The sequence below is a fragment of the Globicephala melas genome, chromosome 7, assembly GCF_963455315.2.
Source record: "Globicephala melas chromosome 7, mGloMel1.2, whole genome shotgun sequence".
NCBI lineage: Eukaryota > Metazoa > Chordata > Mammalia > Artiodactyla > Delphinidae > Globicephala > Globicephala melas.
Window position 1 is genome coordinate 69,223,498 of NC_083320.1, and position 18,693 is coordinate 69,242,190.

The 18,693-nt window shown below is 37.3% G+C and overlaps 1 protein-coding gene across 1 annotated transcript in view; it reads left to right on the forward strand.

Annotated features, from left to right (window-relative positions):
* Positions 1 to 18,693, forward strand: part of FAP (fibroblast activation protein alpha) — a 71,139-nt gene that overhangs the window by 42,358 nt on the left and 10,088 nt on the right. Inside the window, exons 16-21 of the mRNA XM_030852605.3 lie at positions 1,102 to 1,226; positions 5,105 to 5,152; positions 10,474 to 10,572; positions 11,037 to 11,106; positions 11,851 to 12,045; positions 17,524 to 17,578. Of these exons, the coding sequence (XP_030708465.1) occupies positions 1,102 to 1,226; positions 5,105 to 5,152; positions 10,474 to 10,572; positions 11,037 to 11,106; positions 11,851 to 12,045; positions 17,524 to 17,578 (592 nt within the window). The remainder of the gene's footprint in view (positions 1 to 1,101; positions 1,227 to 5,104; positions 5,153 to 10,473; positions 10,573 to 11,036; positions 11,107 to 11,850; positions 12,046 to 17,523; positions 17,579 to 18,693) is intronic.

An 18,693-nucleotide genomic window follows, 5' to 3' on the forward strand; every position in this document is an offset into this window, starting at 1 on the left:
TTTATCTGCTTTACATATGTAATTTCATTTAATCCCCACAACAACTCTATGAGGTTGGTGGTATTGTTGGAGCCAAAATTTATACTTGGGCATGCTGACCTTAACTCCTTACATTAACTGCCTACCTAATGTTTTCCAAGGTCACACCAAAATATGAACATGAATACTACTAACTGTAGCTGAGAAAATAAGAAATTTTTCCCTCTGTTGCATTCCTCTGTCCCCTCCTGGATCATGGCTTCTCATCTGTTGAGAAGACTCCCTCTCTGATGATAGCAATAGCTCTGGCCACCTTCTAACATGCCCAAGGCAAGGTCAGGGGCAGCAGCAGAAGGAACACTGCAGTGGCCACAGGTAACCTTACTAGCCACAGCAGGACTCCAACTGTGCTTCCATCCTGGCATAATTCCACCTGGTCATCCCCAAATGAGACTCTGAGCGTTTGGGGTAAAGTCTGGGAGGCTGTTTGTTAAAGCCAGTCACCCAGAGAGTGGGCCCAAACTTGGTAGGTACAGGTTGGCTTGTGTAGGAATGTGTGGAGGGAACATTTCCAGGAAGAGCTTCCATGAGCCCAAATTTCCTGCCAAATAAAATGAAAGCCACAGGAGCTACTTAGAACCGTGTTTCTTATTTGCAATTGGCTTATTACTAATTTCCCCTTCTAGATATATGATAAGGACAGGGACCCCTGTTTTTGGTGATACTGTCAGATCTTCATTGTATCTTTTGCCGTGGGAACACAGGAAGAAAGATGGGACGTGGAAGAACTATGCATTCTCAACCACTTTGTAAAGTGTAAGAAAGTGATGGTTAGGAGAAGTGACTACTTGGCTCCCATTCGAGGTGTTAGATATTTCTCACACCGCAGGAAAACCACAGAGGGCTTCTCTCTCAAAGTCTGTGCCTATTCAGGCAAAGATGGACTGAAAATCAGACAAATCAAGATCCTGTGATTCCCCCTTTACTTTAAACGATATTGGCAACAGAAAAATAGAGTGAGTTTGATGTCAATATGTAAATTAGTCATTTTACATGGAGTAGTACATTTTGATAAATACAATCTCAAAATTTCAGCTTAGTTTTATTTTCATTTTCCCCTAGAATTAGCATTGGAAGCTATCCTCCAAGCAAGAAGTGCATTACTTGCCATCTAAGGAGAAAAAGGTGCCAATATTACACAGCAAGTTTCAGCGACTATGCCAAGTACTATGCACTCGTCTGCTACGGTAGGTAACGGACCTAACGCATTCTCTACCCTCCTCTGCCACTTTCTTTGTCCTCGTCATCACTATCTGATCAATCCTTAGCTACAGGTTACTGAGCACCTGTTATATGTGAGGAACTGATCTAGGTTATCTTATCTAATGCTTATGGGGAAAAATATAAGGAGGATAAGAAGGGATTATTATCTCCATTTTTTGCAGTTGAGGAAACAGACCTTCTGTTAAAGGTCCACACTGCTGGTAAGCGTGAGAGCCAGATGGGAGCAAGAGTCCTTTGGCTGTAAATCCCAACCTCTTACCACCAAGTGCCACAGCACCATGATGTTGTATTGCCAAAACAATATCATAAAAAGAAGTGTCCTCTGATAAAATGGTTGCTGGACTTCAGCCCCATTTACCTGCAGAAATGTCAATCTCCTATAGCCAGGGAAAGAAACCTGAGCTCTTTGCCTTGGAGGCCAGCAATTCTTTGAACTATAGCTTCAATGCAGATGGAAAATGAGCTTTTGTCACCTAGTACGTTCTTTCTAAATTTGGGAAACATGATAAGCAATTCATTCAAGTATAAAATAAACAAGTAATAAAATATACTAGACATTTCCTGGATGTTTAGGCTATATGTCCATTTAGCAAATACTTTCTATCCAGATAATTTCATTTTATGTGTAACCTTTCATCTATATCTTGGACACGTAGTAGAGTTGGGTTAGGCCATCAGTAGATCAATGAGATACATTAGGACCTTGGCAGTCATCATGGGGATTAGGAAAACTGACCTGTAAAATATCTACCCCTCCATTCTCTGTCCTGACACCACTTCCCTACCCCCATTAATCCCTGAGTTTCCATGGGAGTTGAGGGGGGACAGAAAACAAAGGGGGTTATTACCAAACATATGCCACTCTCCTGTTTCTGGTATTAACTCCCCATATTCAGGTGGGCAGCTCAGAGAATAAATAGAATCTTTGACTGATTGAGATCCCTGCTCAGTTGTAGAGGACCCTGAGGTCTTCTTTACTTCCCAGATGGAAGACCACCCTGACATGCCACTTCCTCAGTCCAATCACCTGGGCCCAGAACCTCAGCCCAGCCGTCGAAATGAGTAAGCATTTTAATCCAAACGCTCCCTTCAAGATGGCACAAGATGTCAGTTTAATACAACATTTTCACAAAAGGTTTGGTCAGTGGCATCTCTGAAAAGTCAAAAGATTGTTTTTCATGACCATATGTGCTGATTGTGGTTATGGCATTTCAAGGTATACATTAAATGTCCCTCTCAAGTTATGTGCAACATTTTTCATCCCAAGCTATGTGTTTATGCAGCATATATTGAAAGCTTACATGCCAGGCACATAGTATCATTGAACTAACTGTCCTGAGTCATCTGGTCTATTTTCTCTTCTGAAGGCAGAATCTGCTTTCCTTTCATCTTTATATTCATAAGGCCAAAAAGAATGATGAGTGCATAATAGACATTGAAGGTTTGCAGAATGAACATAGGTTCTAGGGAAGATCAAAACATTGCTGCCTTTTGCAGAGTGTACCCAAAACCTCATTTTTATGCTGATATATTTACTGATAACGACATCAGTGACCCTACACATAGAAACATGCATTTATATTTATATGCATTCTGCATTTGTACAGTGCTTTAATGCTTTTTGAAAGCGCTATACCACTTTTTATATCACTTTGTTTTCCTGAGATCTACTTGAGCCTAAGTGCCCCCTGAAGAGTAAGGAATCAAGGACTAAGCTCTCATCAAAAGTTGGTGAAAGACTCCTTTCTAGAACTTGAATCGCCTGACTTTTCCACACTCACTCTTCCTCGGCAGTATGGTAATTTCCCATTTAGCAAAAAATATACTGTGTGGGAAGCATCACATCGTCTGGTGTTTTTGAAGCTCCAGTAAAATGAGTCACTGCACCATCATAGGAAAAACCTTGAAATCTTTCCCTTTAGGACTAAGAGTAAAGCTTCATTATGTAACTTCAAACTCTCCAAAAGGGATGGTGAGTAAATCCCAGATAATAGGATTTTGAAATAGGTAAAGTCATACTGATGATGCTGATGGAACAAAAGCAATGCAAAGGATGCTTATGCCACTAGGACCACACCCTCAGACCACTTGTGTCAAGGGCGGTCAGTCATTAGTTTGTCTCATAGTTTAGGCAAAAGAGATATATATGCCAGTTGTCTCTATTGGAACTGCACACCCATGAAAATTCCATAAGGTCAATGTTGATTGACTAAAGTCTAGAAATTCAGATTCATGTCTCACTGCCTTACATTCTAACAAAAAATATAATGTGTATTTGTCCCTTTTAATAACGTTGAAGGAAAGCTAACCAAAATGAAAATCTCTGAACTTAAATTCTGTAAAATTATGAGACTCCACACAGTAAAGAACTGCTGGTTTTTGAGGAAGCCTTATAAACAATATTGCCTCTCCTTGCTCTCAGGTTAGACTGAAGAGTCAGGAAGGAAACCAATATTAGCTTTATTACCTGTAAAGGTTAATTGGAAAATGTGCCTAAGGTGTGAAGCTTCCTAATACCGCACCCCAGAATTACAATTACTCACACAAATATGGGTACAACTAGACAGCCGCCGGCTTCGCCCATGGGGCTGGCCACTGTCACACTTACAGCACCGGAACAGATCAAAACAGTCCTGTTCTCTGCAGGCTGAAAGATGCCAGGAACAAGGTAGAAGAAGGAGCTTCTCATACTCCGGTTTTCTCAGAACTTACCACATAGGTCATTCTCCCCTCCTTGCTTGGGACCAAGGATGCTCTAATGGCACTCCTGCCACAGAGGAGGAAGCATCAGGAGTGCAAATGAACATCTCCCAACCTCCGTGTTTGTTGCTTTTAACTCCTTGGCTGCCTGAGCAAATTTACCCTTTAAAAATGTATTTCCAAGTATTATTTATTCTATAGCTCCAGTAAGTGACAGTGTTTAATATTTGTAGATTTTGTTAAAAGGGCCAATTTCTGCACAGAGAACCTGAATTTCATGTTGGAATATATGGTGGACAGTGGTTTGCCACCCAGACGTCCCATCTTCAGGTCTGAATCACTCATTTCTCTAGCTGCTGAGAGGGCTGGTGGCAGACACCTCCCAGTTGGGACCCCCACTTCCACCCCAGAGATTGCTCTCATCCCAGGCCACAGCTGATTACCACTTCATTCTGGGGTATAAAAGTCAGCTCAGTTGGCCCCATTCAAGACAACTCTGCAGGTCATACATCTCCAGAGCTCCCAGTGGGGTTGGCTGAGGTCAACACCACACCCCAGATGAACTTGTGGTGCACAAAATTCCTTCTGGGTCTGTTTCGTGGGGAATGTGACCCATCACAGCATATTTGAACAGGAAATATTTTCTATATAAATTTATTTCTGCATATAGTAATTAAATGAAAGAAAAAAAGATGCTGGGTTCTACCTACCAAAATAAACTGAACATCAAACCAAGAAGTCAGATTGAAAATACATTCTAGGTACTGGAGAAGGTTATTTGATAATAAAAACACAGCTAAAACTGGCCCATACAGCATATCTTCCCAGAAGGCCGTTTATCACTGCAGCTTCTGGGACCCGTTTGTGTAATTAGATCTTAACTATTTAGGATCACTCTTGGAAAAGTGCACAGGCAACTCTTCTCTTATGTCTGTCCTTTGATTGGGCTCTGGTCTCATGTGTTCTTTCAATGTAACTTAAAAGGTGATGTTTACTTCTCTATGGGGAGAAAAAAAATAGTTGCAGAATTAAAAGAGGTAATTGAGCTTGACAGTAATCACAAATACTACCAGAAGTTCTTGTTGAAAACTAAATGTTATTTTAAAACTAACCCATGTTTTTGTTTTCATCCTATGCACAGGCCCAGGCCTCCCAATTTCCACCCTTCATGACGGCCACACTGATCAAGGTACTCTCTCTCTCATGCTGTTATCTTGTCTTAAGAAATCCTGGACTCTTATGACACTAGAGGAAGCAAGACAGTTTCCCCACACCAACAAGGGGAACAGTGCTGGATTCTCTTATTGTAGAGCTTATGATTATATAGATCAGCCTATTCTTTGAGTCAAACCTGATCATATGAAATTTAATAATTATTTGCAGTAAGAACCTGGCATAATGCAAATATCTAAGAGGGATTAATCCTGTCTTCCCCAATCACCCTTATCAAAAACACAGAAGCTTAGAATTGGAAGGAAACTTAAGATTTTTAGTACAATCTCCCTCCCAAATAAGAAGACCTGTTTTTTTGGTAACATCCCAAACTGGAGAAGAGTTCCAGATATAACTCCATTTCGAAGCAGAGGGTGACTATCACGCTAGCTTTTTTGTTTTAACAGCTACATCACACTGTTGCCACGTATGAGAGCCCTGAAATTTGGAGGCTCTTTCCATTTTCAATTTCTATCAAGACAGAACTCCTCCATCCCGATTTGAGATATTGGTTCAAAATAGTTCACAGCTCAAAGATGACCGTTTTTGCTCTCAACGGAGATACTGAAGTGTATAACTGCCCTGAGACTCTTCCTGCGGTTCTCTGTTATCTTTTGATTTACTATTAAACATTATAGGGTTGAAGTTGATGGAGTCTAGGGACAGTGAGGGACTTCAGTACTCTGCTTTGGAATTGGTTTGGCTGCCAGCCCAATGGTCTAAGTATAGGTGAAGATAAGAAAATGAGGAAAAACAGAGTAGATTCAGGAGCTCAGGACAGGACAGGCATTGTAATAATGGCACTGTGAATTTAGTTTCAGTTTGAAGTTTTGCGTTTTTTTTTAACCTTGTGTCTAATAATGAAATACTTTTAAGAATAATAGATTGTATTTCTCATTGCAACCTGCAGTGAGAGAAATTTTAAAGCAAGAATAGTTTGGAATTTGTAATGTATAATTCTCATTTTATCATGACCGCAAAATAAAGGTCAGCTTCCTTTTTTTAATGAGTTTCTACTTTCTTACTATCCTTCTCATATTCTTGCCAGATACAAATTTCTGTACTGCTTGCAAAGCCTTGTTACTTCACCCAATACTTACAAAACAGGGACAGTGTTCATGTCAGTCTCATATATGTCATATGTATTTATCTGTTTTCTAACTCTCAAAACATAATGCAAAGTCTTTTACAGCACAGTTCTGCAAACTTGCCTCATGATGAAATTCTCCAGAGAGGTTTATTATAAATACAGATTCTCAGGCTGTCCCCAGAAATTCCAGTTCAGTAGGTCTTATATTGGCCTAGGGAATCTGTATTTTTAATAAATCCCCAAATAAGTTTTGGAGTTGCTTTTTAGAGCAGATGATATTTCTTCTATTTATTTCTAGTTTTCTCAGCCATTTTCCATTGCATTTGGTGCCCCAAATTTTCATTCAATAGATATTTATTAAGCACTATTACATTAAAACAGACACTGTACTAGATACTAGATCCTTAAAATGAACAGATACTGGGTTAGATATGGTCCCTGTCCTCAAGGAGATTATAGATCAGTGGGGAATGCAAACGTGTGAATGGGCAGTTACAACACAGTGGGGTAAGGTATTAAGATAGGGGAAATAGAGATAGCATAAAAACATATAAGCAGGGCACCTCATCTGGGGTAGGGGGCTTAGGAAATGTTTCCTAATGATAGCTACATCGACTTTAAGACTCATAAATATAAAGGAGGGATTGATGCTGTTTGGATGTCTAGCTTGCTCAAGTGGATTGGTATTGATACTCTTTACTGAAAGATGGGATTCACAGTGCAGAGAACATTTTGGAGAGAGGATGAATTTTGTTTTCAATGTTGAGTTTGAGGTACTGATGGCATATAACTAAGAAGAGCTGTCCTGGAGTGACATAGTTTTGGAACTGGATGTTGGAGGATTGTTTGAACTGAAGAGAATGATCATGAAGTCATTCATTTATGGAATACATGGTTACTAAGTCCATGGAAATGGATGACGCAGCAGAGTGGGGAAAATGAGGGTGGGCAGGGGTAGTGGAAAGTGAGCCTAGAGTAAAACTGTGCAGAAAACCAACACAAGAAATGCAAAGCGAAAAATGAACCTGTAAAGGAGACCAAGGGGGAACAAGAAGGAGGACAACCTTGAGAGTATATGGAGTCATGAAAGGCAGGGGAAGAGAGGGTCTCAAGAAAAAGAGAGTGCTTATCTGTGTCAAGTGCTTCGGAGAGTGAAGCAAGACCTGCTCTAAATCAATGAGCTTAGCGAAATAAGGATGAGCATTAGCTTGGTCAGAGCAGTTTCATTGGAGCAGTGGAGGTAGAGGCCAGACTGAAGCAAATTTAGGTCTGCATAGGAGGTAAATAAATAAAAAGAGACTATTTTCAGTAGGTCTGACTGATGAGCAAAGAGGTGGGATAATGACTGGAAGAGACTGATAGAGGTTTAAGTTAGTTTTTGAAAGCTGATAAATATTTGAGCATGGTTGAATGCTGATGGAAGAAATTTGGAGACCAAAAGGGGTTGAAGGCATAAAGGAGGGAGGTCGCCGAGAAGGTGGGCAAAGTGGAGTCCAGAGACAGGTGAGGACATTAATCTCCAGCATTGTGATGAGAGAGAATGAGGAAATTACCGATGTAATTATATGAAAGTTTGTAGAAAACAGTGCAGTGGCTTCATTTTCTCTGAGAAGTGGGGTAAAGTCATTGGAAAATAACAGATAGTACTTGAACCAGATGCTATAAAAACCCAGAAGAGTTGACACTTGACATGGAGGGCCCAGGTGAGGCTTAGTTGCAGATCTTCATTAAAATTACCTAACTGATTGAATAACTTTATTTATCAGATTTTCTGCAGATTCTTCATATAATTTAATCAATGAACAATATGTCATAGTTAATATGATTTAAACAAAAATCTCACATATGATTCATCATTCTTACCACTTGATTTCATTGTAATGAAGAGTCTTCAAACATTTGGAGAGCACATACTACATATCATGCCCTTGGTACCGAGCATGCTGAGTGCTGAGTATACAATGATGAGTGAAAGAAGGTGAAAGGCACAGTCTGGGCTGTAGCACTCCTCGCCACATTATGCATTGCTAATGCACAGCCACATAGAGAAGTCCAATTGCCACCCCGCCCTCTCCTCACAGACCTACGAAGTTCCATATTGCCTCCAAGGGGTGGGAAAATTGCACATTTACTATCCATAAAAATGCAACCCTGGACTGTAGAAGCTTTAATAAGATTTTCCATTCAACTCATCATTTCGGTAAGTCATGAATCAGAAAATTTCAGTAGCTAGGAATAGAATAGAAAAGGAATCAAGGTCAACCCAACCAGGCAACATCTGCGTGTTGTCTCTGACTTCCAGTATCCGTCTACAGACTGATAAACATGGTCTACATAAATAAATATTGCAGCCATTCTTTGTGCTTACTCCACATAGATTCCCTTTATCCTTGACAGTTCCACACTGAGAACCCACACAAGAAGGAAGAGCTGGCTGCATTGTGGTTATAAATGAGTATACATTTTATTTTCTTTTTTAGTTTTAACTTTTTAAATTGAATTATTGTTAATTTACAATGTTGTGTTAGTTTCAGGTGTACAGCAAAGTGACTCAGTTATACATATATACATGTTCTTTTTCAGATTCTTTTCCATCATAGGTTATTATAATATATTGAATATAGTTCTCTGGGCTATACAGTAGGGTCCTTGTTGTTTATCTATTTTATGTATAGTTGTGTGTATATGTTAATCCCAAACTCCTAATTTATCCTTCTCCCCGCCCCCTGCTATCCCTTTTTCTAGTTGTAACTTTTAAGTTGCCACAAGTATCTCTTTCCTGATAGATTGTCCAAAGTTAAAATGAAATGTATTATGTATCTTACACAACTCATACTAAAACATCTATACTTGTTCTAAGATTAAATATAACACTTTGGAGCAAAATGCCATGAGTATATGAAAGCTGAGAGTTACAAGGGAAGTGGTTTGGCAAACTTAGTGTAGTTACAAGTACTCCCCCCAGCTCCCCATCTTCAAGGACCACTTTTTTAAAAAGGCACAAAAACAAGGAGACCACGGAACTGGCATATCTCAGAAGTCATCCAGACCCTCTTTTAAAAAATAAAGCCACATGGACTTCCCTGGTGGCGCAGTGGTTGAGAGTCCGCCTGCCGATGCAGGGGACACGGGTTCGTGCCCCGGTGCGGGAAGATCCCACATGCCGCGGAGCGGCTGGGCCCGTGAGCCATGGCCGCTGAGCCTGCGCTTCTGGAGCCTGTGCTCCGCAACGGGAGAGGCCACAGCAGTGAGAGGCCTGCGTATCGCAAAAAATAAAAAAATAAAGCCACAAACTCCACTTATTATACAAAAATCTAACTTCTCTCTAGACGATACCTAATATCTATCCAGGTCAAAACAAAGCTTACAAAAAGTCCTCTACTGCTAGAAACCCATTCGAATGTATCACTGATCTTCAGCATCAGGAGATCAATATATTTGTTCAGTTACAAAAATTAAAGTGTGAATCATAACTAAGCTCAAAGATAAACAACAGTTTTTTTAGGAGATCTTTTAAGGTGAAAGACAGAAATCATAGTGTGTATATACTGTTGTTCTTTTAAGATATATAACTACCTTGAAAGAAAGGATTTGAAGGAATAGGATGCACAGTAATTCAATTACAAAAAGAAAAAAAAGGAAGAATATCACAAAAGGAAAAAAAAAGAGGAAGAAGATCCTATATTAAGCAAGTACAGCAGGAAAAGTTTAAGAAAGAAATAGATATAAAAAAATCACAGAATTAATATTTGACCTTACACATTGAAGATTTTAAAACAAACTTTGTAACTATAATACATACTTAATTATTTTAAATTTGAGGTTTCAGCAATATAGATTTTGCTTCTACCACTTTTTCAGTAAAAATATATTTTTTTAAATGTCACCTACTCAGGTCATGGCTTCATGTTGTAAAAGAAAAGTTAGAAACAGGAAAATGTGGCTGAATAAACATTGTTACTTCTGTGATTCTGCTCAGAATGTATTTTGATGCCATCAGGGTCTGTTTAAGAGACAATGACTGATGTCCTTCATAAGTTCATCCCTGCTTTAAAGGCTGGATTAAAAATATCCTTGTCAATATGAAACTCCTTAAGCAATCCTTATACAGTTTCAGTTTCATCCATAGTAAAGCCAAAGACATTTTAAGAAAGAATTTTCCTATGGAATTTCTATTAATTAAAAATGAACATTTTATTTTTTTTAAGAAATTAAAATCCTGGAAGAAAACAAGGAATTGGAAAATGCTTTGAAAAATATCCAGCTGCCTAAAGAGGAAATTAAGAAACTTGAAGTGGATGATATTAGTAAGACCTTTTAAAAATTTCTCATGAATAGATATGAAGCTGAACACTTATCAGCTTTTGCTTTTTTAAAACAAAATTGTAGGGTAAATATTATAATCCAATCTCTACAATATTACAGGATCTTAATTTTAAAAATCTTACTGTCACATTAAATTTTTATGAAATATCTTTCATATGTTTGTGAATAGGTTGATCTTATACTTTTCTATAGCTCCATTTCAACACTGATACTTTTAAAAAGAGTTTATCTCATTTTAAAATGTGTGCTTCTAGAAAAATAACAGTTCAACATTTCTAGCAATTTGTAAACTGGACAAAAATATGTAATAAAAATCAAGTAAAACATAGTCTTTGTTCTTAACAATTTACTAGTTATAAATTGATTTTATGTTATATGTTGTTATTAAAGAAAATAAATAATGCTATGAGTATAGTGGAATGAAGATTTTTCTCTATTTTTCAAGCTTTATGGTACAAGATGATTCTTCCTCCTCGGTTTGACAGATCAAAGAAGTATCCCTTGCTAATTCAAGTGTATGTAATATTTTCTTTGGTTTAAAAACTATTTACTGAAAATATGTTGGATTAAATACACATTTGTGAGATAGAATGAACCATTCTCCTCTGTAACAGTTCCTATTGATGCTGTTTTTATATATTCCCCAACTAATCAGAGTAAATAAAATATGGCTATTTAAAATAGCCTGAGAAAGTTTTGAGATTTTTAGATGGACTTGCTTGCATTTACTGTTTTGAATTTCCTTTGTATGGCAAATTGCCTAATGTGTCAGAATACCTTTGAGATAGAGAAATTGCAGCCAAAAAATATTGTAAATCATCTTAACATCTTATGTAATTGAGTTAGAAATGAAATAAGGGAATGGAATACATTTTGTGGAATCACACCCAAAATCAGTGCTGACCTACACACAATTTGCTTAAAACACCATGCATTTTTTTTAGTATATCTTATGCCTGCTTTTAGCAAGTGGCAGGTGGCAGAAATGACGAAAAACCCACACATATTCCTTGAAATGCCAACCCTAGATGTATCCGTTTTGGGGAATAGGAGAGGCTGTGTCCCAAAACAACTTCCTTGTAGCAAACCTCTGGGAAAAGCCTGGTCCTCTCTTGATTTTGAGCCAGTTCTAATGCCACTGTTATTGAAATTTTATCATACAAATGTACTGGGAAATACTAAAGGCAATTCTTGGCCATGATGGGAAGTTGAGTTTCACAAAGGAATCAGAGATTCTATCTTTTTCTTTTTTTCTGTAGGTATGGTGGTCCCTGCAGTCAGAGTGTAAGGTCTGTATTCTCTATTAGTTGGATATCTTATCTTGCAAGTAAGGAAGGGATAGTCATTGCCTTGGTGGATGGTCGAGGAACAGCTTTCCAAGGTGACAAACTTCTGTATGCAGTGTATCGAAAGCTGGGTGTTTATGAAGTTGAGGACCAGATCACAGCTGTCAGGTGAGCGCCTTCTCATTCAAACAGAAACTGATGTCAGCAAAAGTCATGCAGTCATTCTCGGGTTTCCCCATCCTTAATGTCTTAAATATTTTTTGTCCATTTTCCTAACTTCATCTAAAGCTATCATTAACCTTAAAGTGATATTTTTACCCAATATAAGAAAAAATTATTCACGGAAGAGAGAAGAAAAAGGATTTATGGTGAAAGATGATAAATACTCTCTTTCCACGTTTCAGTCATTCTAACAGACTTTCATTACCATGGCTCACAATTAGCAGAAAACTTTGTATAACTCTAGGGATGGTCTGTAGGAAACCAGACATCTGAATTTGCTCAAGCCTTGTGGATTCTACCTCATAAATTTAGAAATGGCTCAAGATTTCATCAGCACTATATACTTATAGATATTAGCATTCTTTTGTAATTAAACTAGCTATTGTAGCAAGAATGTGTTTTCCTATTTTCATTCGACAAAAAATTTCTTTTACATAACAGAAATCTACCAAAACATGTAGGGGAAAGACAGATTTATAATCTGAGTTCTTCTTCCCAACTACATTCTCAACCACAATTTATGGCTCAATCATCTCTTCCTGAAACAAAAAGAATAGAGTCACCAAAATTGTTCCTAATTTGGAAACACTGTGCAGGATTCTTCTGGATATTTCTGTATAGTTGTTGGGTTTCTGTTATTATGATGTGAGTAGGTGAAGTTGGGGAATACTAGTTTGTAAATGTAAAAGCTAACACAGGCTGACTGTACTCTTAGTCATGGATATATGTGCATGAGTGATGTCTAAAGGTCAAACACTGTTTCACAGCAAAGAGCAATTTAGAAAATTAATTTGTATGTTTCTTTTATCATCTTAATATCATCAGCAGTTATTGATTTCAATGCAGCACACACAACACAGATTATATTTAACAACTAGGAGCCAGGCCCAGACAACACTTTTCTGTATTTTTTTGTCTCTAATCAAAGCAGAAGAATTTTGACTCACAAGTAATTATTTTTTTTAAATAGAAAAGTAATCATAACCCATATGCTTTCAAATTTTTCTTTCATTCTGTGAACAGTAATATACACACACTTACACCTAAAACATTCAATGAAAAACAAAGTCGATTTGAGTTAAATCTGAAAAATTGATAAATAAGTTATTAAATAACACTATACAATCTGTAGGCATCATTCACACCTAACTTCTAGGAGGCTCCGTCTTTCTTACTGGTCCAGATTTTTGGCCTTTCCACTATTTTAACATTCTTGAGGGAGTCTTCGGCCTGATAGAGAGTCATAGAAAAGATAGTTCAAAGAAAAACTCTGAGATTCAATCGTTCATGTAAAGACTGTGGTACGCCTTAAGAACATTAACACAATTGTCAGCATTATAGACTTAATTCTTTACGGTATTGTTTTTGGCATTGTGGGTCGGGTCACATTTATTTGTATTTAAACCATGCAATAAACACCAAGGACATGTAATCCTGGGACAACATCAAAAGACAGAGATGTAAATTATGGTTTGTAATTCAACTTTCCAAAGTTGGTAGAGCTAAAAATGGTTTGTTTTGGCACTGGTTAAAAAACAATCATCATTAACATCATACATCATTATATTTTTGTGCATTTATTTACCACCAAAAATGCAGCATTCAAATTTAAGAGGGATACCTTAAGAAACAGAACAGATAGAACTGATAGCTTCTTAATGTTTTTCCTTGGATGAAATGAAAATTTAAACATGAAACCCATGTATAGACCGTAACAAAAATTGTTATTTCTGGTGTCCAACATATAGGACACGAAGCCACAAATTCTATTGATTTTCACAATAATATAAATGTGTTTGGCATTTAGAATTGAAAGGAAGATGGACCAGAGGCGGTAATTGGCTACGTTTACCTTCTCTGAGCCATTTTTAGGATGGAACCTGAAGAATGTCTTCCTACTATAGATCAGGCATATGTTCGCTAATTGACTCAGCCATTCAAGAACAGATGAAATATTAGTATATGCTATTACAATACTCTGTATAAAATTGTGCAATTTACAATCTCAACATTCAGTGCACTTACAGTTTTTGAAGAGTGAATAAACCACATGCACTCAAGGGAACATGGTTATTAGATGGAACTTTTTGTATTCACCTTAGTGAACAGGGGCAGCTGTATGGCAAAGCACGTATACAGCAGTGGAGATGCCAGTTGGGACTGGCCTTGGCTTTGCTTGAAACCATTATCCTGCAAAAGGGAAAGGGAAGCCTTGAAACCCTATGCTTTGAGAAAACAAAAGCTAAAAGAATAGACTTATGGTGATAATTCTAGAAATAATTCAATCACATATCTTCCTGAGAAGTGTTTTAGTAATCAGACACTGAACGTCTGACTTGAGGAATTGGGATTGCAATTCCTCTATGGTAGTCCTCAAATTACCTCCCCTCAAAGAGTAAAATTTTTCCCTGGAATCTCTTATGAAATGCAATCTGGCTAAATTTTTTATATACCAAAAAATATCATAAGTACATATTTGGAAACAACAGTAAATACTAGTCAGGGTCAAGAAACAGAGTCAAGCAAAGCAAAGCAGGAAAAAAAGAGAGGCCCTACAACCGCACAAATTTTGACTATACATAAGAGAAAGCCCCAAAGGATACGCTTGTGAGGTCAAAGCTTAAGGAAAACTGAGACCTGCTTTCTTCAGGCTCCTCTGCAAGTGGTTCTTATGTGAGACCCTTAAAATTTCAGTAGTTATAGGATCAAATATGCTCATTTGGGGTAGGTTTGGCATTTTTGACATTCCCACAATTTTGAAATTTTATATAACTTCAGGGTTAGCAGTAAAGAAGGATTATATGAGAAAAAAAATATATCATACTGTTATACATGGTATCAATAAGAACATTTCCAAAATAGAATAATAGTAATTGATTACTAAGGTTTCGAACTGACCTTAGACTTAGGCTATTTTTATGAGAAAAAAGTTGTAAAGTCCAGTCCAGCCTCCAAAATTAGAAAAAATGCTTTTTCACTTGCTATTAACATTTTGTTGATTTAACCACATTGTCAACAGTATCTCTGATAACCCTCCTGGAAGCTCTTCAGAATTTGGAGGTAAATTTTATAGAGGCTTGTTGGTCTCAGATTATCTAGCTAACCTTTAACCTAGTCCTTCCACAGTAAGTGTTAATGTTTCATTTCCATGTTAACTATTGCACTATCATTTCCTGTAAATGTCATCCTTTCGGAATAAACCTAGGAAGGGAGTTGTTAAGAATTTCCTGTTCCCGTGTATCACCTGTTATTTGCTTTTACCCCAAATGCAAGGCAATATGATTGCTAGCTTCTGGGAGATCATAAAATCACGATTGATTTTATGGCTCAGAACTGGCTTCAAGCACTAGCAGCAAGATCATTTTTTTGACAAAGAAAGTGAACCTTCTTTTCTTTCACTTGGCTTTTGAAGTTTGTGGGAGAATTGCCGAAATGCCGCAATTTGCTGCCCGTTGTCTCTACTTTACCGTGACCAAGCGTCAACACAGGTAGCAACTTTCCGTTTGCTACTGCGTTTCTCCCCTGTAGACCCCTCAGTGTCCCTCAGAATCAGTGTCGAGTAAGCTGTGACTGACGGGGCTTCTTCCCATCTGTTTGTGCCGGGCATCTGCCCAACTCCTCTATGCATCAGAAACATGCATTTTCAATCCATGCAACGAGCAAAATGGTTGCTGTGAAATCCCTTTAAGAAATTCCATTATTTAACTAATGCAAATCACTCGGTCCTAGTTCCAGAGAAGAATGAGAAAGGGCATTAACGTCACTTAAGGCAACCAAAAAAATAGTATTTTTCTGGGGTCATGAGTGTCACTTTTGGCTCTTCCCCTCTTTTCCTTCACTGTCCCATCCAGGCCTCTATAATGGCTCATCCACTTTGCTTTTTTCTTCCACTGCTTCTGCTTCTCTAAGAGTTTCTTGAGTTTTTATTAAAACGCTCCCCAAATAAATCACAATTGCTCTAGAACACGAGCCATCAAGGAAGCATGGAATAAATTAGCCTAAAACACTCTCTTTTTGTACCAATGACGTAGTTAGATTTCTGAGGGCTTCCCAGGACTTTTTTGAAGGTTGTCTTTCAGCATGGTCCCTTGCTCCTAAGGATAGATTTATTTTCAAACTCATTTTTAAATGGATTTCCCTCAATTTCTGTGAGGGAAATTGAATGAATAATGTTCATATCCTGAAAGATGCATACAATTGTCCAAACCATGATGAACTGAGGGTACCTAAGTGTGAAATGGGAGAGGGACGGATGTGTTTCCATGGATGGATGTGACCAAAAATGAGACAGTGATTATAATGCATGTCAACCTAAATAAAAGGTTAAAACAAGGCAAGCTCAAAATTGTCAAAAAAATGAGTTTATTCAGGAATAGCAGAGGAATTGAAATTCTGGACTCACAAACTGTAGCAAGCTATGGGCCCATCCATTGAGGGTTTGGGGAAGGCTGTATTTATAGGGAGGGAATGAAAGAGGGGAGACTTCAGTGAGAGTCTATTAAAATCGAAACAAACAGAGACCAGCTTTGACTACTCCCTGGGCAGACAAAACCAATCCCATCCTACAAACAAAGCTCAATTCAGCATATTTTGAGAAACCAACCCAACTTGGGTCATTTCTTGTTCACGCCTCTGGAAATCATAAGCAAAACTTCCCAAGGTTGATATGAGGCAACCCTTGACTAACTCCCTATCGTTTAAGAAAATTTCAATATGACCAGTTTTATGGAAATCAGGCATATATGGAAATCAGTCTCTCACTCCTGAGGGCACATGTGTGCAATTTTTCATTTATATTCTTCAGTCCCATTTTAGGTTGAAATTCTTTTACATTAACATCTAAGCAAACAAAATCATAAGAATTAATAAATTTTAAAACAGCAATAATGAAACCCTTTTTTCCAAAAGCTGGAGATTTGGAAATTTGGTCCTAGTCATGGTGCTATTACTTCTGGTGTTACTATGAGCCAGTCTCTCTTTTTTTTTCTTTAAAATATCTTAAGTTCATTTAATAGTAAATTCAAAACCATGTGGCTATAGTGTTAGAACCTGAGTTAACCATTTGTTTGTTCACTGCATTAAAAAACATTTTCCCCTTTCAGTCTATTCTCATTTGCTGAGTATGAGCCTGTCTCTTAACCTGAGTCCCAAGTAACTCACCAGCACAGTTAGGGTAGGAGGCCTTACAGCCCTGAAAGTATTACTCAATAGATGTACCATAGAGTCTAAAGGATCCTTTTACCCCTTGCAGTAAGCATGATAATGTTCTTTTAACTATTTGTAAATGCAGCCTGATTATGCAAGTGTTTAAACAAAGAAAATGTAGCGTTTCTATTAAATCTTTGGATTAAATATGCTTGTGTAATGAAGTAAATGTCATGTGTACACACTTAAAATTCTAAAAATTTGTTTCTTTTCCTTTAGAAAATTCATAGAAATGGGTTTCATTGATGAAAAAAGAATAGCCATATGGGGCTGGGTGAGTTGTTTTGTATGTTTTATGCCTGTTATTTGGTTCATCATTTTCTAAAGTGTTCGCTTATAAGGTTTCTCATGAAATGTTAATGTTGCAACATAATTTAATCTGTCAATGGAAACAGTCAATTTGGATAATCTGGGCTTCAAAGTGGTGGCTTTAAGTGTTTGTTCCTTTTTTTCAATCATTTAGTTTCTTCCCTGTATAGCAAATTAACTCGTAATTGACACATTTTCACTTAATTTCTGGTATTAGAGTATACTGAACTGAACCATATTCATCAGAACTTTAATTTCCTTTGTTATTTTAGGGTTAATATATTCCTTTTCTTTTATATGTCATCATTTCATTTTCATGAAAAGCTAAGATAAATTTTGAAATTATATATCTTGGCTGTTTTGATTCTTTTTTTTTTTCTTGCAATCAAATTCTTTTACCAGACCTAACGTTAATCTGTGATAACTGGAGAGAAATAATTATTTATTACTAGTTATAGATCTTGGAGATAATTTCCCACGTTTGAAGAGCTACACAGGTTTTTTAAACACATTAAAAGGAAGTGGCAACATTTATCAGTCATGGGCAATGAAGTCACTGGAAAGTTTAGAGAAATATGGGAAAGAGTTTAGATTTGCCCATTATAAATTATGATAATTACCCTTCAAAGAAGATTTCCTGTTTCACTTTTTGGTCTGAGTTTGTACATTTGCAAGTCAATTTGCAGCCATTTGTGCTTGGGTTGTTTTTCTTGGCTGTTTTCTCGGAGCGCGGCCTGCACAAGATGGAGGGAATGAAACCCAATATTGAAGGGAATCTGCAGGATTCCACTCATCTCTCAGCTCAGTGACCAGATGAAGAGCTGTTATGAATTTGTGGAAAGTTGTTACTTCAAGCCATTTGGTCCTTCTTAAAACTATCAAATGTTAAGTATCTAAACAGAATGGAATTCAAATGGGTGGAAATAAATGAAATATTTTTATAGTGAAATATTTCAGATAAGACCTTTCTTACCATCCATTTTTATGAAACTTCCTAAAGTAAATCCTTGAAAGATTCACATTTCGAACTGAACACTTACATATAATATTAACATTTCTCTTAGAGTTTCACTTTGCTTT